We start from the raw sequence: 24,400 nt of genomic DNA, 5'->3' as shown, positions 1-24,400 counted from the left end.
TTTTTTGAGCCGGGTACGCTAGAAAAAGAACTTATCATAACTGAGGGAAAAAAATCCAACCCTCCATACGCAACAAAATCTCAGATCTCTAAACAATTAAGTTAATCTTTCCCATGTCTATAGAACAGGGATATCACAATTATAGGGTAACTACATGTAAAAATTCCCACACATTTAAAGTGAATACTGTGGAGGACCCCCTTGAGTAGATTTTGCGTTTTGTTGCTGCTTTGAGCGCCTGTACATTCTTGTTGATCGATCGGCGTGATCAATGGTGGACGGTGAAGCTTTACCAATTTATTTTATGGGAGTTCGATTCCCAAGATGGCTAGGGCAAATGATAAAACGAAACGTCGTTCCTCGGTGAACATCATATCAGTAGATGTCGGTACTACCACGATTGCTTGCCATCATTTTGATCGCTCGGGAATCTCCCTGTACCACACCACAAGGAAGGTAAGCCTTTGAACCACATTTGTTTTGTTGTATGATCGATTAGAGCCAGAGTTAGCAGTTACATAGTGAAAACCTCTTCTTACAGCAAGCACTGTAGGGTTAGCAATCACTTCTAGTATTCTGTCACTGCTACGATTTCTCCTCTCGTAGATTTGTCAATGGCGTAAAATGTCAGTAAGCGAGCGAGTAAACAGAGAGATTTATTAACAAATCCCTTTTAGTTAGGAATCAGGGAAAAAGGGGATTTAGTCAGTTGATAACTTATATGTATTATTCATTTATTGTTGGTCTGATAGTGGTTATCTGCGTTTTAGATCACGTTGTAAACGTTTCATTTTAGCATGTTCATCAGACTGTACATTTCTTGTTTAGGCTGAAAGTCAAGTGACATCCTCTGTTTAGGCTGAAAGTCAAGTGATTCCTCATGCTCTGGCATGACTCCTCATGTCAGTGCAAAGCAGGGCTGTTAACTAATCCAGGAGTAAATGTTGATCAAAGTTTAAAATTCTTTCATATGAAAGGTTTTCAGAGCTAATGTTCTCCAGACTTTGAGAATAATCACCATCCATACAGACAAACAAAAAAACGTCAACAGGAAACCGCTGTGAAAAGTGCTAATCCTGGTTAGCTTTTGTTGATGAATTCCCTATTGTCCCTCTGTCCTTTCATTCCCGTGGGGGAAAGTGGGTGGGTACTCCTCTACATAAGCTATACAGGTATGTGTGGCCCAAAGGGTATGGTTTTTCAGCCATTTTGGTCATACTAATTTATTAGGGTATTGCGTTTTGGCTATTTAAATTATGTCTTGCTCAAATTGAACACATAACACAAGGACTTCTACCTGATGTGGAGTCAAGTAAATGTTATTCAAGTTATATAATACATGTATGTAAGATCCAAGTGTGACATTTTTTCTATTATTCGTTCTTGCATAATTTGTTTTTCCTTTGCATACGCAAATTAGTTTATACTTCTTTTCGTCCTTTTGTTTAGTCTTTTTTTTGCATCAATTTAAGTGTTTATTCCTTTCTGTCAGTTTTCGCGCCCTTGTTAGCGTTTCTTTGCTGTTTCATCTTCATTAGCGCCTTTCTAAGTTTCTATAGTTTTATTTTCCGCATGTCCTAACGTATTTTCCATATCATAGCTTTGCAGTACAGTTTTGGGGCAGTTCATTTTGGTCCGCGCTTAGCGCAGTTCTATTTAGTTTTCATGCTAGTCTCTTCGCGTTATTCGCAGTCCATTTCACAACAGTTTTCTCTGGCCGAAACAACAGTGTAATTCACAGTCCTCGTTTTGCAGTTTTGTTATTTCTTTATTCAAATTTAGCTTAGTCGCAACTTGTAACTTTTGCTCTTTTACTGTTTTAGTTTCAACCCACGCTGTTTGTATTCACGCTATTTGCATCTACGCCGCTCGTATGCACACTCTTTGTACCACGCCGTTTTGATTTGTGGAGTTGTTTATTAAAGGCCAAGAGAGTTTTTTACGCTTATTGCAGTTTCATCGTTGAAAATTGTTGGTGACATGTTGTTTCATCATGAGCTTTAACCGCAAGCAGCTTACAGATCCCGTCGCCCAGCGAGTTGGAACACGCGTGCGACAACCAAACCGTTTGCTGGATTTTGAAGCGTCTAACCTGGAAACACTTCGTTTAAAGAAAAATTCAAGGTCTGGTCACCTACCTACCATAACAGCCATTTCCAATGAAATTTCTGGCTTGCTTACTGATGATCATAATCTTCAGGAGGTTAAGGAGAAGCTTCCTTACTTGGACAACGCTTTTGAAAGATTCAAAGAGGCCCATCGCGACTACGTCGGAGAAATTCTGGATGAGAACGCCATTATTGAGGGTCAACGCTATCTTGAAGACAAAGAGAGAAAGGTTTGTGTGTTCCGTCAGGAGATCCTCAACTGGATAATTAATATTGAACAAACTATTAGCTGAATCGCTTCAAGTAGATTCGGCGGTGAATCCCGAGGATTCAATTAGTTGTGCTGGCACACCAATTCCTTCAGGTGCTTCCAAGGTTTCAAAACATTCAAGTCGAGCAAGTTCACGTGGTGGCCGTGCTTCATCAGTTGCAGCCGCGAGAGCCAAAGAAGCCGCAAGAATTGCCGAGTTAAAAGCCAAAATTTCTATGCTCAAAAAGCGCCAAACACTCGAAGAGAAAAAGTTTCGTTTGCAGCAGGAAGAATTATGCCTTAACCTCGAAGCCGAAATGGTCAAGACAACAGCTAAGGAGAGGGTCTACGCAGCAATGACCTCCCCTTCTCTACCGGAGGTGAAGCCTTTAAAATTGGAGACAGAGCTCCAGGATCAGGATCCCCCTCGTGCCAGCCCTCACGCAAAAAGGTCCTTTCCAGGCGAGGTGCACCACCCAGGCCAGGGCGTGTCCATGGATTCTGTTCCTTACGGCCAGTTTGATTATCAAGCGTGTACAGTCGGCGAGGATCTGAGAAAGGAAACGATTGGTTTCCAGCAGCAACAGACTGCTCTTCAGTTTCAGCAGAATAGAATAATGGAATTGCTAGTGCATAATCAGAATAGGAACAAACTTCCACAGCCCCGTGTTCCTGTGTTTGACGGAAACCCTATTGAATACCGCTCCTTCGTTCGCGCTTTTGAAAATTTGGTTGAATCCAGAACATTTAGCAGTACTGATAGACTCTATTACCTTGAGCAGTTCACCACAGGGGACGTTAAGGAACTTGTGAGATTCTGTCATCATTTACCAGCGGAAGAAGGTTACGATGAGGCTCGTAGGCTTTTGAGAAGGAAGTATGGTGACAATTATTGCATAGCATCCGCTTACGAGATGAAGGCCCTCGACCGGCCGAGCATAAAGGCAGAAGATGGTGTGGCTTTGAATCGTTTTTCAGTCTTTCTCGCAAGTTGCAAGAACGCATTGGCAGGTAGCCAGTACATTTCTAAGTTTGATCAGCCAGGAAACATTCAAAAGTTGGTGCTCAAGATTCCTTACAGCATGAGAGAAAGATGGCGTTGCTTAGCTGATGACATCATGGACAGACAGTTAAGGCCAGCACAGTTCAGTGACGTCGTTGCCTTTGTTGATCGCGAAGCAAGAATACTAACCAACCCAGTCTTTGGCAAGATATTCGATACCGTAAGATCGGTGCCTGGTCAGCGGTCCTCTGGTGGCAAGACATCCAATCCCAAGAACCTCAGTCTTTTAGCACATGTAGGTGATAGTGAAGGTCCTACCAGTGAGACGGTTCCGCAGGGTGTAAAGGAGCCAAGTCAACGCGCCGATGGAGAGCAGGGACCTCAGACTCGCGAGGTTCAGCTATCTGGAATCGATCAGGGTCCCTCACAAGGGAAAAATCGGTGTCTCGGTGTATTGTAGCTGAAACCACGCCCTTGAGGATTGTCAGTCATTGCGGTGGAAACCCTACCAAGAGAGAATTCAATTCCTATTGTCCAAAAAGCTGTGCTTTGGATGTTTATGCACCGAACATGTCGCAAAGTTTTGCCCGCAGAGAAAAAATTGCAAGATTTCGAACTGTAAAGGACGGCATCCTACTGTTTTACATACAAGCCCTCGTGAGAGACCAGCTGTCGACGTTGGAGTGGGTACGGAGGACGTAATCAGCACTCAAGTTTGTAGTCACATGGTAAAAACGGGCACCAGTGCTAACAGTGAGACTTCGGGAGAGGGTCGTAGGACAGGCATGGCCGTAATACCAGTTAGAGTGAGAGCGAAAGATAGTGATAAGAGCGTCATCACCTATGCCTTCTTGGATAACGGTAGCAACTCCAGTTTCTGTACTGAATCACTCATGAAGCAGCTCGGGATTAATGGTCAGCAAGTTAAGATATCCCTGTCTACTCTTGAGAAGAAAAATAGCATCACCAACAGCTTCCTGGTTCGCGACCTTCTTGTATCCGATTTGGATGAGAACGAGTGGATTAGCCTCCCGACCCTTTACACCAGGCTGGAGATTCCTGTGTCCAGCAGTGACATTCCAACTCAGGACGACGTTGATCAGTGGCCCCACTTGCAAGGAGTTTTTCTACCTCGTCTCGACGCTGAGGTTGGCCTTTTGATTGCTAGTGACGTTCCCAAGGCTCTCGATCTACTTGATATCAAACACAGTCAAGACGGTGGTCCTTATGCTTCAAGAACGCAAATCGGCTGGGCGGTAAATGGTCCCTTACGCCGTCATCACCATAGTTCACGGTCATCCACTTTTGTTGCTAAAGTCGATCACCGGCTCCAACAGATGATAGAAGACTTCTACAATCACGATTTTACTGATCCCACCGTTGATAGCAAGACAGAGATATCTCAAGATGAACGTAGATTTATGCAAATCGCCGAACAGACGGTGGAATTGAGAAATGGGCACTATCAAATCTCTTTACCGTTTAAGGATTGCCAAACGCCTGTACCCAGCAACAAGGCTCAGGTCTGGCAGCGCACCATTTGGTTGAAGAAAAGGCTGGAACGAGACCCGAAGTTGCACCAAGATTATCAGGCCTTTATGGAGGACATTCTCTCCAAAGGATATGCATGCAAAGTGTCCCCTGATCAGAAGAGCCCCACGAAGGGCACCACCTGGTACATACTGCACCATGGTGTTTACCACCCTCGCAAGCCAGGAAAGATCCGCGTCGTGTTTGACTGTTCGGCCAAATTTATGGGAAAGTCTCTCAATGACACGCCGTACAAGGGCCCGGACCTAACCAGTTCGCTTGTAGGAGTCCTGTTGAGGTTTTGTGAAGAGAGAGTGGCCGTTATGGCAGACATAGAGTCCATGTTCCACCAAGTGAGAGTTCCCGACCCTGACAGTTCCTTTCTGCGTTTTCTTTGGTGGGAGGATGGCAACGTGGCGCGCGAATTACAAGAATATCAGATGGTAGTTCACTTGTTTGGAGCCATTTCATCACCGACTTGCACAAATCTCGCACTCCGCAAGACAGCAGAAGATAATCGTCACAGCTTCCCTCCTGACATCATCAACACAGTTAAAAGAAACTTTTATGTTGATGATTGTTTGAAGTCCCTCCCTGGCGAGCAGAAAGCCGTTGAGCATGTTGGCAGTTTATGCACTTTACTATCACATGGTGGTTTCAAGCTAACCAAATGGGTCAGCAATAGCCGTGATGTTCTGCAAGCCATCCCTGAGAAGGAGCGCACAAAGGACATCAAGGACATGGACATAAGGAAGGACGAGTTGCCTGTTCAGCGAGCCCTAGGAGTTCAATGGTGTGTAGAATCCGACTTGTTCCACTTCAGAGTCAACCTTAGCTCCCGTCCACCAATGCGTAGGGGTATCTTGTCTCTAGCGAGTGCTATTTTCGATCCGTTGGGATTCCTGGCACCGTTCGTTCTGACCGCAAAAGAAATCCTTCAAGATCTTTGTCGCATTAAGCTAGGATGGGATGACGAGATCCCGACTGAGTACACTGCACGTTGGGAAAATTGGCTAGCAGATGTTCCAAAGCTCTCGGAGTTTGCTGTGAGTCGCTGTTTAAAGCCAGAGGATTTTGGTCCCGTTAAATCCAGTCAGCTGCATCACTTCTCTGATGCCTCAGAAGCTGCTTATGGTTCAGTAACTTACCTTCGACTGGTCAACCATGAGGACCGAGTTCATTGTTCCTTCCTGTTTGGAAAATCACGCGTTGCTCCTTTGAAAGCTATTTCTGTTCCTTGTTTAGAGCTCTCGGCCGCAACCGTTTCTGTGCGACAAGACAAGATGCTCAAGGAAGAGCTGGAGATGCCTCCTAATTGCAAATCCGTGTTTTGGTCAGACAGCATGTCAGTGCTTCGTTATGTGAAGAACGAAAGTACGCGTTTCCACACGTTTGTTGCCAATCGGGTTGCCGTACTACGAGAGGGCTCAAATCCAGATCAGTGGCACTATGTGGAAGGTGTAGCGAATCCTGGAGATTGCGCTTCAAGAGCGTTGACTGCCAATGCATTGTTGAGCTGCCAAAGATGGTTACTGGGGCTGGAGTTTCTCTGGAAGTCAGGAGAAGATTGGCCTAGGAACCCTTCATCGCTTGGATGTCTTCAAGACGGAGACCCGGAAGTGGAGCGCGGAAAATCCCCTCGCAATTCATGGCCCCTTGGTAGAGTGGTAGAAGTCTTCGCCAACAAGAAAGGTTTGGTGCGCCGTACCAGGGTGAAAGTAAAAGGAGCAGTTTTGGAGAGGCCAATTGACAAGCTTTGCTTGCTGATAGAAGCTTGAACTTTCCCTTTGGAGTTATTTTCTGTGCAATTTTCTGAATTCAGGAGAAGAGAACATTAAGAACCCTTAGAAAGACACTTAGATCTTTAATTGTTCAATTTAAGTGCCTCGCATGTGCTCCTCACTTATGGGGCCGGTATGTAAGATCCAAGTGTAACATTTTTTCTATTATTCGTTCTTGCGTAATTTGTTTTTCCTTTGCATATGCAAATTAGTTTATACTTCTTTTCGTCCTTTTGTTTAGTCTTTTTTTTGCGTCAATTTAGGTGTTTATTCCTTTCTGTCAGTTTTCGCGCCCTCATTAGCATTTCTTTGCTGTTTCATCTTCATTAGCGCCTTTCTAAGTTTCTATAGTTTTATTTTCCACATGTCCTAGCGTATTTTCCATATCATAGCTTTGCAGTACAGTTTTGGGGCAGTTCATTTTGGTCCGCGCTTAGCGCAGTTCTATTTAGTTTTCGTGCTAGTCTCTTCGCATTATTCGCAGTCTGTTTCACAACAGTTTTCTCTGGCCGAAACAATGTAAGTGTAATTCACAGTCCTCGTTTTGCAGTTTTGTTATTTCTTTATTCGAATTTAGCTTAGTTGCAACTTGTAACTTTTGCTCTTTTACTGTTTTAGTTTCAACCCACGCTGTTTGTATCCATGCTGTTTGTATCCACGCTATTTGCATCTACGCCGCTCATATGCACACTCTTTGTACCACGCCGTTTTGATTTGTGGAGTTGTTTATTAAAGGCCAAGAGAGTTTTTTACGCTCTTTGCAGTTCATAATATCTGCAGTAAAATAGCTTGGATAGCTCTTAGAATAAGCAGTCTAGGTTTAAACAGCAACAAACTAAAAGGATATCATGTTGTGCTCTTGAATTTGAACAAGACAAGACACCTCAGGAAGGGCAACCCTAAACGTAAAAACACTAAATCTGCAATCTGCAATCCATTCTTCCCTCCACCTAGGAATACAAAGCTAATGTGCACAAATGAACCATTTGGGCAACCATAACATTAATGTAATCTACACGAGACTAGCATCCCAGTAGCTTTACTCTTGGCTACTAAATACTGTGAATACCAGAATACGCTCTGGCAGTATGACCAATATACTTTGTAAATTGCCTTAGTTGCTTAGTGCAGACCTCACCAATTAACCATATAATATTGCTTTTAGGTTCAACTTCTTCATCCACAGCCAGGATGGGTAGAGTTAGATCCACATGTATTGTGGGAACAGTTTGTGGACATAATCACAGAGGTGATGGAAGGTAGAAATTAAATGTTATTTTTACAATGCTGAAACTCAAACATGCAGTCATTCATACATGTGCAATACTCAATGAAAGCAAATATAATGATCAGCTTGAAAAAATTAATGATCAACACCTACTTTTTTCTTTTATACGCATAATATAGATATAGATATAGATATATATATATATATATATATATATATATAGATATATATATATATATATATATATATATATATATACATACATATATAGTGCTTAAAAAATACCTCAACAAACATGGATCACTAAAGGCTTTCTCCTTGTCCTGTGCCTCCCACAGTCACTACATGTATGTTTAAGTTCTGCCATGTGGATTGGTGCCCATAATATATGAACCTTGACATTTTAATTGACCATTACAAATGATGGTCTTTGTGTTGCAAAGCTCTCACAATTTAATCTTGTTGTCATCATGATCAATTGTGTACATGGACGGTATTTTTTAAATTTTTTTTTCAAACCTCAGATCACTAGAAACCAAATTTATTATCCCAGGAATTTTTATTAATGAAGACTTTTTTATTGTTTTCATTCAAGCATCAAATCTTCAAGCAGGGGACATCACAGCTCTCGGCATTTCTACCATGAGAGGGACATTCTTAACATGGGATAGGTACATGCATAACCACAGCTAGTTTATGTTCTCTGATGCCCATTAAATATCCAATGGATGTTTTAGACGACTAGCAGACACATGTAGACCAAACATTATATGGGATAAATAGGTATGTGCGGTCCCAAAGGGTATGGTTTTTCAGCTTTTTGGTCATAAATAGGGTATGGTTTTTGCACTCTACTCGATAAGACCATCAACAAAAGCCCTTCACTGAATTATGTTTACGGCAATTTTGTGAACACTGGTCTGAACTAGGGAACTAATAATATATGGTAGGTCTGAAACAGGCTGTTGATTTATGAGTCAGGTCATAAAAAAGACATGTAGGGTATCAAATTTTTGTCAGGTCATAAATAGGGTACTAACAAAATCACAGATTTTGGTCATAAACAGGGTAAGGGTTTTGGGAAGCGGGCTGGGAGTACCTCCGGTTTTCAATGTTGCAAGAAGTTTATTTAATAATGCAATTTGTTACTGATAAATTAAGTACATGTACATGCTTTTAAGTGAGGTATGTAGTGTAAAACAATATTTCAGGAGTACATGTATAAAATGCACATCAACTTTGTTTATTTAGACAAACTGGTCGTCCGTATCATAACTTTATCAGCTGGCAAGACATGAGGTCACACAATTTTGTTGAGAGTTGGAATAAATCTCTGACACTTAAGGTTTGTAAATTTTTCTACTCCCCTTGGTCTTGCTATTTTTATTTGGTGCTAATTTTCTTTGCTGTGTTACAATGGTTTGTGTGCTGGACTCTGGATCAGGCAGTCCGGGTTCAGGCCCTGGCTGGCATCGTTTTGCTGTGTCCTTGGGCATTAGACTTTGCATTTTCATGGTGAACTTCATTTTACTTCAACTGCAGGAAAATGTTCAAAAAATCTGCATCCTAATGAACAGTTTTGATGGTATACATGCGATTATATGTTAGACCAAAAGCATGAAGATCAAAGAATTCTGGAGATGACGTTGCTAGCCTTAGAAGCCTTAGGGCGTTTCCCACCTGATGATATTGTCATGGCAACTCTATCCCATCCTCCCCCAGGCTATCTCCACTCTATTGTTATGTAACTTTACATTGTAGTACACTGTCTATAGTTTAGGTATTTATTACTTTTTCTACTGTTGTTTCTGTTCAGAGTTTGAACGTGGGTTCTAAATTCCTTCACATGATTTCAAGACAAAAGAAATACCTAGCTGGAAGCGTTATTAGTTTTTCAACACAACATGTAAGTAAATATTTGGTTTCTGTACTTTAATTAATGAATTAATCAAGTTATTTAAAAATATGTTTGTGAACAAATTGAACACATCAAATGGGTTTCTATCCTGGAAGAAATTAATCTTTTGATATGTTCAGAACTGAACAAGTTGACATGTCATCTAGTCAACATCTGATGTTTTCAGGGCTGAATAGGTTGAAATGTTAGGTGGTCTTTCTTTAAAATTTTATATAACAGCTGAGATGTGCACATGGCTATTTGACATGTCAATTGCTCCATGTCTGACCTTCATCCTTTGACCTGACAGGCCAAATGAAATGTTTAGTACTCTGTCATCTCTCGTGGGCTAGAAACTCATTATCATCTAACTGGTATTTACTCTGCACATATTTTAGACATCAATGAGACTGCACTGGTTACTCAAGACTCATCCTGAAGTAAGTAGTTTGTCTATCTTCAATTTAGAATTATGGCTGAAATGTAATAATTGAGAGGTTAATTACAGAAATAAGTCTGTGCAACTATTTGAAATTATGAACTAGCCATTAAGTGACATTTACATCTGGTGTTGTTTGATATGTATGGGAGGTGTTGTGGCCTCATGGTTAGTGCACTCGTCTCTGGATCAAACAGCCAGGATTTGAGCCATGCCCGGGGAAATAGCAATGTGTTCATGGGCAAGACACTTTTAATTACTCTCACAGTGCCCCTCTCCACCCAGGTGTAATTATAAATGGGTAGTGGCAAACTTACATGTAATCCTGGGGGTAACCCTGCAATGGACCAGCATCCCATCCACCTGAGGGGAGGGGGAGGGGTAGAAATACTCCCAGTCTCTTCATGCTACAGAAACCAGGGTAAGCTCTGGCCTGATGGGCCACGTAGCTCATATGCAGATTTTACCCTGTTTGATAATGTACAATATGGTACAAATGAAAGCTATTGACAATTGTTACTTTTGTTTACATCAGGTGGCAAAAACATGCATTGGCTATTTGTTATAAACAGATCAAGCCATGCTTGGGTATAAATGTACTAACTTGTCAGAGAAAATGTCTGAGTAGTTTTATGTCATGTCATTACAGCTTTCTAAGAAGGCAGACCTTGGTGTGTTAGCATTTGGAACCATTGACTCTTGGCTGATTTGGAAACTAACAAAAGGTATCTGTTGATTAATAAAATAAACCTTATCTAGGATTACCATTAAATTAGAGATTATTTGACAGTCTTAAGTGCTACTGTAAATAATTAAGTGCTAAATTATCAGTTTCATTTCCTGTAATTTGTTTTGTGCATGCACAAGATAGTCCCTGTTGAATACAATTATTGTGTTCAACAGAGGCTATCTTGTGCGTATCAGTGAATACTTCAGTGTTAAGAATGTAACTTGAATTAGTTTCAAGATACACCAAACCGGAGTGCTGTGTATCATTATTTAATTAAAAACCTGTGCTTTATGCTGTTTAATTTTGATGACAATAAGTGACACAGAATGTAAGTTCAGCTCAGGAAAACTGTTTCACACATGTACATGTAGGGACTGGCTTCAATGAAAATTTACACTTTCCCCAAGCTAAATCCTCTGCAATGCATGCCTGTTCACAACTTTGTTACTTTTCCCAGGTTCATTTCATGAGATATTTTATCCGATAGTAAAATGATTACATTTTATTATGACTGTTTTTCACCTTTAAGGTCAGTTTCATGTGACAGACTTCTCCAATGCGAGTGGTACTGGGATGTTTGATCCCTTTATAGTGAGTGCCATTTAGAATGTTTACTTGTGAATTTAAATTCTTTTGACATTTTGTTTCTTGCATTTAAATCATGAGAAATTGATTTAAATGTCCACATAAACCTACCTAAGATGACAAACTTAGTAAACTTTGTTGTTGCGTAGCTCTTGTCTTTACACTGAGGGTTTTTCTCCTGGTTCTCCAGTTTTCTTCTCTCCACAGAAAAAACCAAGACCTCTGAATTCCAATTCAATCTGCCAGGAGTGGACAAAGAGAGCATTTATTGTAAAGTACTGCTAAATTCTATTTACTAATTAAAATTTATTTATTATTTATATATTTGCAGATGGAATGGAGCTCAATCATGACGACTCTTCTTGGAGTACCGCTTGCAATTTTGCCGCAAGTCATTGACACTAGGTACTTTTTTTTTGTTTCAAAAAGTACAATGCACACAGGGTTAAAACAACTATGGGTGTCACTAATTTAATATTTCTTTTTGAACACAAATACTAGTAATACTCCCAAAAGCTTGCCAATACTGTATTATGTGAATTTGTGCGCAGATTGGTATGATAAAAATGGTGTCCAATACACCCTTTCATTCAGTATGTGGTTGTCCACTGATGATGGGTTGAGAATACTAGTGTCTATTAGCAGTCAGTGAACTTATTTTGATCGTTTTATTTATAGCGGTCACGTCTGTGACACTCACAAGTCTATCTTTGGTGCTCCAATACCTGTTAGAGCATTGGTAGGTAACAATAAATTTCGTTAGACAGTTTTTCTTATATAGCAGCTTTTTCCTTCAGTACTCTTTTAGCATAGCGCCTTTCCACGAAGATCTGTGTTCTAATGGTTGCTTTCTTTTTACTACGATACTCCTACACTCTACTGCTACTGCAATCAAATACAGTGTATAGCAAGCCCCACGTTTAAAAAAAAATCCGTTCTCTCATTGATGTATCAACATTGACACAAATGCCAGATGCATGTCAAAAATGTTGTCATGTGGAGAAGCGAGCGAACAATTCTGATTTACGAGGAAAACACTATGGCGAGGGTTGCTAAAAAAGCACAGCTAGCATGCAGCCATTTAAAACACGAAGCCTTGACAAGGCCAGACATTTCTGCGGGTAACTAATCTTCCAAACTCTGAGCTTTTGTTGCAAGGGTGAGGCAAGTCGTGTTTCCTGATCATACCTTGACAGGTCCATCAGGACATGCAGTGCTTCATGCCTTTAAGTACTTGCTTTTTCAGGGAACTGTGAGTCCTGCGACTGACTACATGTATGTATAAACTAATCATGTTTGTTTGATGGTCGGGAAGTTCGTGTAGGAAAATGGTGGCAGAGGTTTTGAGGACGGCCCGCAAGGCTGTAGGCTGAGAAACATACTCAAGACAAAAGACACGGGCTTTCTGTATATGGAAAGACTTAGGCCACCATTAAATAACGTGTTTCTGTTGTTGTCGTTGTTGTTGTCGTTGTTTTTTTAAGAAACCTTGGATTGCGTGGAGGATTAGTTTGCGAAACCTTATTGGGGTTGTTCGAACTCGCTAATAAACTGCAGTTCAAATTGACAAGAAACTCAGAGGAATAAATGCAGTAAATTGTATTTCTCTCATGCTGCACTGTGTTACGTTTCTCATAACCAGGAGAGAGTTTCTCCGCAAACAAAACGTGTTTATTTCTTTGCTTTTTTTCTTTTTACCTATTTCAGGTAGCAGACCAACAGGCAGCAGTGTTTGGACAGTGTTGTTTTGATGTCGGGGATGTTAACTGTACCATGGGCACCGGCTCATTTATTGATATCAATACTGGCTCATATCCGCATGCTTCTGTAGCAGGTAAGACCGAACATCTGGCAATATAACCTCTGGCACTTACAATCAATACAATATTAAAAAATAATAATAAAAGAATGTGACATCGTTTTCTACAGGTACAAAGTCTTGATATATCTCCCAGCTTTCTTGACAGTACTCTCACTGGTAATTTGTCCTCAACAGGGCTGTATCCAATTGTTGGATGGAAGATAGGAGGAGAGACTGTCTACCTGGCAGAAGGTAACGCGGCAGGCTGCGGAACAGCTATGGAATGGGCTCACAAAATGGGTGCGTACCTCACTGTCATGTTATTAATACAATGAAATCCCGATTTCTCAAACCATTGTTTCGAACCTTCCCATAACTCGAACCAAAAGCCGTATCCCTCTCCTCCTCGAACACTGTAATTTTACCCCCGATTTCTCGAACTACCCGATTTTTCGAACCAATTTTCCTTTCCCTGGGAGGTTCGTAAAATCGGGATTCCACAGTATATGTGTTGTAAGTGGAGGCGGCGTGGCCGAGTGGTTTAGAGCGCTGGATTTGAAATCTGGGGGCCCCTGCCTCAAATCCTCCACCCTACAACTATCTGGATTTGTTCTCGGTAGTCCGGAGTTCAACTCCTCGACCACATTGTGTAAATAGTCAACTGGTCAGCCTCTCACCAGTTGGGATTCTTCATAGTTTATGTTCTATTTGAAATATTTTTTAATTTATTTTCAGTGTCCCCAATTAGCACAACGGTGCTAAATACATTTGACACTTAAATATGGTTATTTATTTATTTATTTATTTATTTATTTATTTATTTATCTATTTATTTATCTATTTATTTATTTATTTATTATTTATTTTATTTTTATTTTCCTTTAATTCATTTCAGCTCAGTTCGTCAAGTTCGTAAGCGAGCAAAAAAGAGGCATTCTTCTACCGTACGTTTCTCGTACTTTACGCTGTGCTTGCATCTTACTGTACTGGGAACTTCGTAACACAAACCTGTCTGTCCTGTTTGACTTGTGGGGACTAGAATATGTGATAATAACTTAACTTGTGTACACAAGTAGCTGTCTCTGTAACTCAAACTTTGATTCGGGGTTTTAAGGTGAATAATATTTTCTCTCCGTTTAAGGTTATTTTGATGATGTGTCACAGACAAGCGACATAGCGTTTTCTGTAGAAAGTAAGTCAAGTTTCGTCTATCAGTGAATATAGATTATTTTCTGTCTTTTTCGCTAAGTAAGGTAAAGTTTGCATACGAGCCAAGTGGCCCATCAGGCTGGAGCTTATCCCGGTTTCAGTGGCATGAAGCGACCAGGAGTGTTTCTACTCCCCCCTGGATGGGATGCTAGTCCATCGCAGGGTTACCCCCAGCATTAAGTTCGCCGGTACCCATTTATACACCTGGGTGGAGAGGGGCACTGTGAGAGTAAAGTGTCTTGCCCAAGAACACAACACAATGTCCCCGGCCAGGGCTCGAACCCGGACCGCTCGATCCGGAGTCGAGCGCACAAACCATGAGGCCACCACTAAGTACAAATTGCTAAATGTCATTTTTCGTCTTTTTCTTCAGATTCCGACGGGGTTTATTTTGTTCCTGCTTTCAATGGATTACAGGTAAATCATTCAAGATTGCTCAGTGAAATCATCGTCTACACTGCTCCGGTGAAATTTGAAAACGCAGCTTTATTTCTACGGCCTGGCCTACCGCCCACACTAATTCGTCACGAAAACGGGTCTTATCGAAAACGCTCTTCAAACCGGAGGAATTTGAAAACGGCGGCTTTTCGTTTTCGCGTGGACGGAAAACATTTTGAAAACGGAGCTTTTCGAAAACGATGGCGTCACGATAATCACGTGATTTCCTGACCGAGTTTTCCTCAAACACAAATCCAAAATGACCGGGGTTGTTGGGTTTTTAGATTCCTACGGCGTAGTGTGGACGGAAAACATTTGATGCGTTAAGTATCCGAACAATTTCTCACCCTCCTTGAGAGCGTGACGGGTGTCAACCAATGCGTGTTAACCCAAGCGTGTATTCGGAACTTGCTCAGAAAGTCAAAGACATATTTTTTTTCTCTCTCTTTTTAGGCTCCTATTAATGACAACAAAGCTTGTGTTTCGCTGATGGGCATAAAATCCACCACAAACAAGGCCCACATCACGAGGGCTATTCTGGAATCCATAGCCTTTAGGTAACTGCTCTACTTTCTAAGTATAATTTGGTGGGAGAGGTTATTTATGATAACTAGACGTGGACTTTTGCGCATTTATTGCCTAAGTAACTGAGTTATGTTGGTCTTCTCCGAGAATTGACTGAGATCGCGGTTTTCGGCAACGAAGTTATTTATAGTGCCATTGTTGTTAAAACTTTGATATTACTCGCGGGTCTCGCGACATTTCGTGTACTGGAGAAAAGCAATCGTCCTTAAGTGGATTAACAGGCGAGTGAAAGAGATTACGTGCTTTAATAGTACGTTTTTGTCAGGAGTATAGATCAGATAGACTGCGGGTAAAACTCTACCGTAGTTTGGAGCTGCCAGTCATCCTTCGTCTTTTTAACCTTTCACTTTAAACGGTCGCGGCGCTTCTTTTCCGTGCGGGAAGTGGAGTAACTCAACAACAAGAACAACAGTAGTTTATTTGTACCTCAAATCAAAATGAAGTATTTAATTTGGCATAAAATAGGTAACGAGGCACTCAAAGTAACTATATGAAGCTAAACTGGTTAGGTGGCCGTCAGATAACTTTCAAGAGTAGAGAACAGTTTTCTGTTCTTTTTGCCTAGTGAGGAACAGTATCTAACAGTTCAAAAATTGTCGCGTGAGTTAGTCGCCAAAAGAATAGACCATATTCGTATTCTCGGTATGGACTGGAACCAGCTTGCATTAGCTTGAGAAGCATTAGCTTTAAACATTAGCTTGCATTGTATTAGCCTCAATTGCAAGCTGGTTCCAGTCCAATACCGGGAATACGAATATGCCCTATATTTAGAATCAGAACAGTTTACGTTGCCAGGCAACATCGCTAATGAAAACCGCGGGTTTTTTGGCGTCCTCAAAGATGATGCTTAGAATAGGAATGTTTTTGTTTCTTCAAATTTTTGATGTTATTTTGTACCAATCATTTTCTATCTTATAGACCCTGTGGAAATGTGACTTTCTTTATTAATAGCTATCACCTTGATTAATTTCCGCAGGTTTACGCAGCTGTATGAAACCGTGGTAGAAGAAACTCATATCCCACTCATGTCTTCAATCAAGTAAGTCTTAAAATGTAACATCCACAAATCGAGTGTTTTTACCCTTTGAAATACATTGAGAAGACAACACTTACATCTTAAAACAAAAGAGAGAGGTGAGCAAGAAGTTGTCGATCGCGTTAGTGTCCTCGAGCGCTACTTTTGTGAGATACAGTTTAAGTCTTTTGGCATCGATTGGTAAACAATGTGTCTTTCAAGTTGACTTCGCTCTGTTGCGAGTGTTTACCAGTCGCAAGGAATGATCATAACCATGAATTCAGTTGTATTCTAATTGCAACATACCCTGCTAGACCATACGGACTTGATTATTTATTGCATTCACTTAATTATTCGTTGTATCACGTGGCAAGTTATACTGCTAGCAGCCGGTTTTTTTTTTTCTCTAAGGGTCACTTAGACGAGTGTTTAGCCATCGCGAACGCAAAAGGTCGGTATGGCCATGGCCGAGTAGGGAAGAAGGCGAGACCATGTCTCCTTCCATTCCCCTATAGGCTCAAGCATCTCGCCTCATAACCCCTGAGAAAAACAGACTTCCAGCAGTCTAGCGGCAAGTCTAAATTCAGCTTTCTCCTCGATTATTACAAACTAAACAATGTGCTTTTGTTTAAAATAATGAAGATCTGGTATTTTTTGCAGCTTCTTCTCTGTTAATAGGGACCTTAAGATACTGGACGCGGTGGCCTTGAAGAACGCGGTCACGTCCGAGAGGGCGTGGGTAGTAACCGCCACCTTTGTGCGGGAAAAAGAAGCCTTAAGATTTGCGTTGTGCAAGCGGTGGCCGAAACAAGTCATAACAACAAACAGGTTCAGTCAGAGAATCAGGCGGTTTCGCTGTTATGACGTCGTTTAAGAAGACCCGAGAGCTTTTAGCAGGAGCCTATTTGGCCGACATCATTTCTGACGAAGAATTCGTGCTCCTCTATGACTGCAGCTTTTCAAGGAACTTAGAATTACCGTATGAAGAGTACGAAAGATTTGACCTTGAAGAAGTGGCAGATTCAGAGTGTAGAGCGGTCCTAACCCGCCACAGATTAGTTTCACACGATAAGAATCAAGGTGAAATAAGAAATAAAGCAATACTCTGTGCGAGGAAATTTCCACAGATTTACCTACTTTTCGGATTTCTTTCTGAAGACTTGACGCTCACTTTCCCCTCTATATGCTCGCTAAAACTGAATTATGAAAACAAAATTGAACCAAACAGTTTAGGAATCTATTTCTTTATAATAATGTTTACAAATTTTGGGCAAAACATGTTATTTTAAGGGAAAAAGTCGGAAAGTAACTCACCTTTCTGAGAGGCCGCCAAAATGAACTTCGTCGCCGCCACAACTGAGGTGGAGGCCGTCAAGTGGCGTGACATTTATGCACATTAAATTGAAGACCTTGCGAATTTACTTCCGGTTGCCTTCGTCCTAGGCCGCGTCCAGGGTATCTTAAGGTCCCTATTGTCTACTTCTTAACCTGACTGTCAGTCCTACCCAAAGAGAGGGAAGGGGAGAAGGGAGAGGACATCGAAATGCCTGGTAATCGTGTATTCTCTTGTCTTTGCAGAGTTGACGGTGGAATCTCAAACAATGACTTCGTGTTGGAGTTAATGAGCAGTTTAACTTGTCAGACGATAGATCGACCCTCGCAGACCGATATGTCGACCCTTGGTGCTGCATTCCTAGCTGGACTTGCCTCAGGTACGTTTGGTTCTTTTAGTTTTGAGCTGAGTTATCACAGTATCACCAGTAAACAAGTATCACAAGTACATAAGTACTAGTTGATACTATGTCGATGGTGGAAGCCAGTCTCCGAGACTGAACTGAGCGCGCAGTTTGCGCGGCTGCGTTGTTAAGCAACTGATCACGCCATGATGACGTGGAATTCTGTGATTGGATAACGGATAGCGGTGACTTAAAGAGGGCTTTAACGAAGACTTGCCAAAAACAGCACTAAATTGTCTTGTTCCCCGACCAAGTTTAAGAAATGGAAAACATTTTCGGCGTTTTTTGTCGAGTTGTAGAAACACGAGTGGAAGTTTGGGAGAACGAGAAACAGCTTTTTCGGTTTCTCACAAACTTTCCAGGTTGTCTCTAAAAATCGATATAGACACAGAGAAAATGTTTTCTATTTCTTTTAGAGCTGAAAAATGCGAAAGAAAAGAGGAAAAGGACAAGACAGACAAGAATCTAAGATATGAAACATCAGTCTGAAAAAAAAAAATCCGAGTTAACTGTAAAATTCCTGGAGATCTTTCGTCAGCGATTTAAGTGAATGTCATTCTCAGTTTAATAGATTCAATGTTGCCGTGCGTTTGTTCAGTAATAGATCACAGATGACGTCAAAATGTGGTAAGAACAAAAATGTGGCACACGAGATGATAGCCGAGTTTGTATTGAGATGTTCTCACCACATTTTGACGTCTTCTGTGATCTATTACTGAATAGACGCACGGCAACGTGGAATCTACTTGTTTTATAACGTAAAGAAACAAAAAAATGGGAATGACGTCATCTGTGCATCTGTCCTCCAATGGATCATAAGTAAGAACCAATCAAAATACGAGAATAACTTGACTTGTCATATGAAGAATTGTTTTGTTAATCTTTGCCTGATGTGGTTCATTCCCATGTTAGGTGTTTGGAAGTCTCGTGACGAGTTGAAAGCGATCCGCTGTTCTCAAGCGCTGTTTCAACCCAAGGCGTCCATAAGAGATAAATACCTTAAGAATTTTGACGAATGGGGAGAGGCGCTGCATAGGAGTAAAAACTGGTATAAATAAGGCTAAACGCCTCCGGTATTCTACAGAGATTAAGCGAATTTTTGCTAACAATATTTGCCTCATTAGCATATAAAGCGTTTAGGTCTGTGATCGAGCTACAAAGATATCATCTCTAAATAATCTGGGCCGGGTTGTTCAAAGCCCGATTAAGCTAACCCAAGATTAACAGGAATTTTGATTTCAGTTTTGTAACTTTTCGGTGAGGTTTTCTGTTTATACTGTTTGTCCTTCAGTTTTGAGCTCGACTAAGCTCAAACTACACAAAACGTAAGCGGTAGACAACATTTTTATACCGAAAAGATTAACACTTGGTTAGCTTTTACTCTTGGGTTAGCGTTAACCGGTTTTCGAACAACCCGGCCCTGAAAGTTAGGGGCACGATTGAATTTAAGCCTGATCGTGTTTTAAATCCTTTTTTGTGAAGCGGCTTTAAATACTCAAACTTTTCCTCAGAATGTTTGGCTCATTGGCACCTTTGCCAGCCAGAAATGTTGCAGTTTTTGAAATCCTATTGAGCCTTCAACATTCCTCACAGAGTTCAGAGTTTTTCCCACCTCCACGTTTCACAAACAAAAATGGTATCACATTGATTCCAAACGTTTATAAACGTTTGGAATCAATGTGATGCCATTTTTGTGCAATCTCGTATGCTAATGAGACAAAATGTTAGCAAGGACCTCAGTGAGTATTCACCTGTAGTTTCTTTTTAATGTAAAGAATTTATGATAAAACGGCCCGGCCCGTATTTTTGTGTTCGCTGAAGCTGACAAAGAGGTTCGACGTGAACTGGTTTGCCCAGTTATGAACAAGCGCAAGGTGCTGCCTTATTTGGCGCCAAATTTGAATGAGCAGAACCATGCGTCTATCAAGCCTTGGTTCTTTCGGGCGAAAAGTCTTATGGTCAGCTTACATGGAGAAAATTTGCCTCTTGTCGCAGGGTCACCCCCAATACTGAGCTACTGTGAGCGAGCTTAAACTATTCATATACATTTGTTTGTATACAGAAGCGAATTGTCGGGACATCTAGAGCATGCGCGAAACCGGTAGGCCAAATTTTTCGCTAGGTCCGGGGGACGATCTCTATCATACAAACGCTCTGTAAAGGATAGCTCGGGGAGAGGGTAACCCTCCTTCCAGGGATAACTGTTCTCAGACCCTAATTGAAAGATTCTGTGGAAAGAGTGCCATTAATTTTTGGTATATATCAAACTTGATATGAATTAGGCGGAATGTGACCGAAAAGTTTATTTCTCCCTAAAATGGCGCTGTTTCCGCAGACTGAAGATATGGTGAAATGTGCTGTAGCCAGTTGCTTCTTAAATCCGTCTACACAACTTCCGACATCCTGAAAGCGCGCTTATTAGCGAATACTAAAGAACCTCCGCGAGGGAGAGGGCGTGTCTAGTACATTGAAAAAAAATGCGACTTATGAATCGGGCCTAAGAGAGAGATTGAGATGGGACACGAAAAACAAATAACTTGACAAGTTTAGTCTAATGTTTTTAAGATTGGCTATAAACTTGTCGAAGTCCTTTAAAGCAATTACTTGCATGTTCGTACCGTTTACAAATAACTTTCAGTTGAACTGTTCAAAACTGTATATAAAAAGAGCTCTGTAGCCATTAGCTCGCTCTATTATTACGTAATTATTTTTACGATTTTGTAACCATATTTAGTCATTCTTTAGTAGAGATTATTTGAGAGTATTTTAAGAGATAATGCCAACAGACAATGGTGTCAGTCTATAGGATGTGTGTGCTCCCAGTCGATTTGGGAACTACGTCTGATTTATGTCCATGATAGGGTGCAGTTGCGAAAATGGCAAGTCTTACGATTTTTAGGAGCCTGTTTGCAAGAACTGCAACATTAATTAAAATAGCTACTGCGAGCAAAACATCACTGAATTCGTAGGACAGGAAATAGTCGCAAGAGAAAAGAGTTCGACATCCACAAAAATTGCAAAATTTACAAAAAATTGCGATAATTTGCAAGAGTTGCGCTAAAACTCGGTGTATTAATTCGAGTGGTTAAAAGAAAGCTCCAACGAAATAGACGAAATCATTCGGTATTTTTACATACAGTATTTACGAAAACTGCGTTAATTACCATAATTTGCAAATTCTGTAAAGTTTGTAAACGTATTGCAAAGAGATGCAGAAAATTGTAAATTTTGCAACAGCGTGCCAAAAAAACCGTTGAGTTGGAGAACTTTTGGAAATGTTGTGTTGTAAAATGAAGAATCACAAAATTTTTATAGGAAACGAAAAATCGTTGCATTTGTGAAATTTGTAGCTGTGTTTCAATCATGGGCGTAAGTGTTATAAGTAATTAACCACCAGTAGGTAATGCAATTTTCAGCCTCAAGATCAAAGTTTAAATTCTCATTACTGGGTCATGAGTCTAAACAATTCGGTGAGAAAATCCTTGACTTTTATCTTTATATTCTTATCGCCGTCTGCGCAACAGTACATTCATCTTGTAAGGAGAAATTAGATTTCGGTCACTGTGAGGAATGAAAGGGTTGAAATTCGTGATACAGTTGGGCGTAAGTTCCATTGTTGACGAAATACATGTTGCTACTACATGTTATGTTTGTGTTGAGGCACTGCAAATAAAACTTATTCTTTCCGACAATTATAAGGAGCTGTGTTGTTTTTGTTTTTATATCACTTAGTGTAAATGGATAGCTCTGAGTTGTTAGGAAACTTGACAAAGAGCTGGCTGTGACAGCTAAACGGCTGCAATGGATTAGCGTCCCATTTACAGTGGAACCTTACGGTCACCTCGTTAATACTGTCACTTTTTTTGTCCCGGCGAAACGCGAATACGTTTTCCTAAGAGAAAACCCCGCAAATGCGCCCGCCCCCGCCCCTGCCAACGACTATGTTCTGAAATCCCAACTTGTATAATCCTTTACCATTTTACCCCGTTTACACGGCCACTCAAACCGGTCATGTTCGTCTTTCCATTGTTAAGGTGATTCCCTAGTAAAAGAACCCGCCATATAGATTTCCGATGAAACTTGGTATGCTTTTGTTACAGGACGAGGAGATATTAATTCCTTTAAAGGAAACATAATTAGGACATGCGCTGTTGGCCCGTTATGTCTCTCTCTCTATAGCATTTATTTCATTTTCCAAAAAAGTAGCCATAGATTTCTGCTAATTTCTTTTTCAGTCATTGAGGATATTGTTCGCATTGAAATTATGAAATAAAAAGTGAGGGTCACCGTGCTCGTTTAAGAGAAAAATAGCATTTCGCTATCGCGCTTAGTTTGAGGAAAATCTCTTACGTGTTGTACGCGCACGCGCTCATGTGCGCGTGCTAATGACGCGAAAATCGTACGCAGTACGGATGCCCAATGCAAACTAAGGAATCACCTTTATATACAGTTTATGTAGGATTGAAGTTTCAATTTTTTTTAAAAAATTGCACCTGCATTTAGAATGCTTTTAAAGAACAGTTGTTTAGAAATGCAATTGTAATGTATCTGTTAAGACGTCACTCAAATTCAACCAGTCATGAAATTTGACCCTTCCCCGTTATGTGACCACCCCGTTGAAACGGCCAAATTTTCATGGCCCGTTGGTGACCGTTTTAACGGGTTTCCACTGTAGATCTACGGAGAAACGCAATATTCCTAGCTGCATTCAGGGAGAGAGCCGCGCTAGGATTGAGTAAAGAAGAGCATTGCAGGGCAAGAAAAGGAGTTACACGAAAGGGCTCAAAGGGCGCTTTGATTACCTCTCGGTTGATATTTGATTGAATTTGCAGTCAGCGATCTTCTTCTACACTGACTGTTTTCCTAATAAAAAAATTAAAAAATTTAAAAAAATTTAAAAAAATTTAAAAAAAACTCAACCAACAGTTGATTGCAGTGGAACATGTTCACAGCTTATTTAGACTTCTGAATCACGAGAGCATGAAGAGTAAGAGGGTTAATCCCTCATACAGGCCCGGGGAATCCCTCTCCGTTGTTTTTATATAACTCCCGTCTCCTGGGTTCGGAAATCCCAGGGGGTTCTAGAGCTAGCCAATCCTATGATATATATGATGTCGCTTTTGCTCACGTTAACAGCCCAAGCGGCTTAACGTGCGCATTTCCATCCTCCACCAAAACATCCATTCAGCGCGCGTGGTAACATTATCCGCGTAAGAACTGGGCACAATGTCTTAAAAACAACTCATGGGATAACCTTGTGAATAAGGTCTTTAGAGAGGAAAACTACCTCACTCTTCATCGTCTCCTGATCTCAACTTGAACCAAATAAATCGTCTCTGATCTATCAAGCCGGATGATGATTTTTTTTTTTAATTGAATACTCAACTCAACCAAAGACTGGTTTTTTTTTTTTTTCGCTCAGTAGAGCACAAACTGTTTCTTTTTTACCTCAGTGGAGCACAAAAGAGCCCAACCAACCCAAACCAGTAGTGACCGCAACAGAACATGATCTATGGTAGTTAATTGTATCGAATTTAGGAAGGTATATTGGGTGGCTAGTTACCCCCCTTACCCCCTCTTGGGGAAAAAGGTTGCGATTATTTTGGCAGAAATAAAGGCAGACCTCAGGGCAGCCACCTCATCACGGTAATTTCTAGTTTGTGGCATTTGCTAGTACTTCTGGTGTAACAGATTTAAATTTGGTTTCAGTTCTCAAATTGCAACATTTTGAGGGTATGGTCCATTGATTCTGTGACCCCGAAGCACTAGCCACCTCCCTTGAAAAATCCTGGATCCGCCTCTGACATTCAAGAAACTCGATGCAAGATACGTACCTCGAGAATCATTCCTCATGCATGCGTGAACATTTTATGCTTTTATGCTTTTTATTTTTCAAATTCGCATATCGTTATTGTAATTCATTTACCGGGAGGAAACAGCAAGGACGGCAGAATATGGGCATTGGTTTTTTTTAACTGCCTGTTTAGCCCCTCGCCGCACGCTAATCAATAATCTGTTCAGAAAGTTATTGCACGTGACCGTCCACATACTGACAGAAATGAGTG

At 40.9% G+C, this 24,400-nt stretch overlaps 1 protein-coding gene across 2 annotated transcripts; it reads left to right on the top strand.

Annotated features, from left to right (window-relative positions):
* Positions 1-224: 224 nt before the first annotated feature.
* LOC110045053 (glycerol kinase 5-like) lies at positions 225-22,033 on the top strand. 2 transcript variants are annotated; one of them, XR_016208318.1, is made up of 18 exons: positions 225-456; positions 7,838-7,931; positions 8,496-8,571; positions 9,152-9,245; positions 9,717-9,806; positions 10,196-10,237; positions 10,886-10,961; positions 11,496-11,557; positions 11,883-11,956; positions 12,230-12,294; positions 13,263-13,385; positions 13,548-13,652; positions 14,494-14,544; positions 14,935-14,978; positions 15,453-15,556; positions 16,561-16,623; positions 17,260-17,679; positions 18,178-18,294. XR_016208318.1 is itself a non-coding variant. In XM_089293409.1 (18 exons), the coding sequence occupies exons 1-18, from the start codon at positions 325-327 to the stop codon at positions 19,391-19,393; spliced, it is 1,575 nt and encodes a 524-aa protein (XP_089149535.1). In that variant the 5' UTR covers positions 231-324; the 3' UTR covers positions 19,394-22,033. The 2 variants fall into 2 exon arrangements, 1 of the variants encoding a protein (XP_089149535.1); XM_089293409.1 differs by lacking the exon at positions 17,260-17,679 and adding an exon at positions 19,248-22,033 and having other exon boundaries at positions 231-456; positions 18,178-18,311.
* Positions 22,034-24,400: the final 2,367 nt, after the last annotated feature.

Source organism: Orbicella faveolata, unplaced genomic scaffold (assembly GCF_042242905.1).
Source record: "Orbicella faveolata isolate gen_17 unplaced genomic scaffold, um_ofav_v1 contig_25, whole genome shotgun sequence".
Classification (NCBI taxonomy): Eukaryota; Metazoa; Cnidaria; class Anthozoa; order Scleractinia; family Merulinidae; genus Orbicella; species Orbicella faveolata.
The sequence above is the reverse complement of the archived record's forward strand: the minus strand, read 5'-3'. Positions and strand labels throughout refer to the sequence as shown.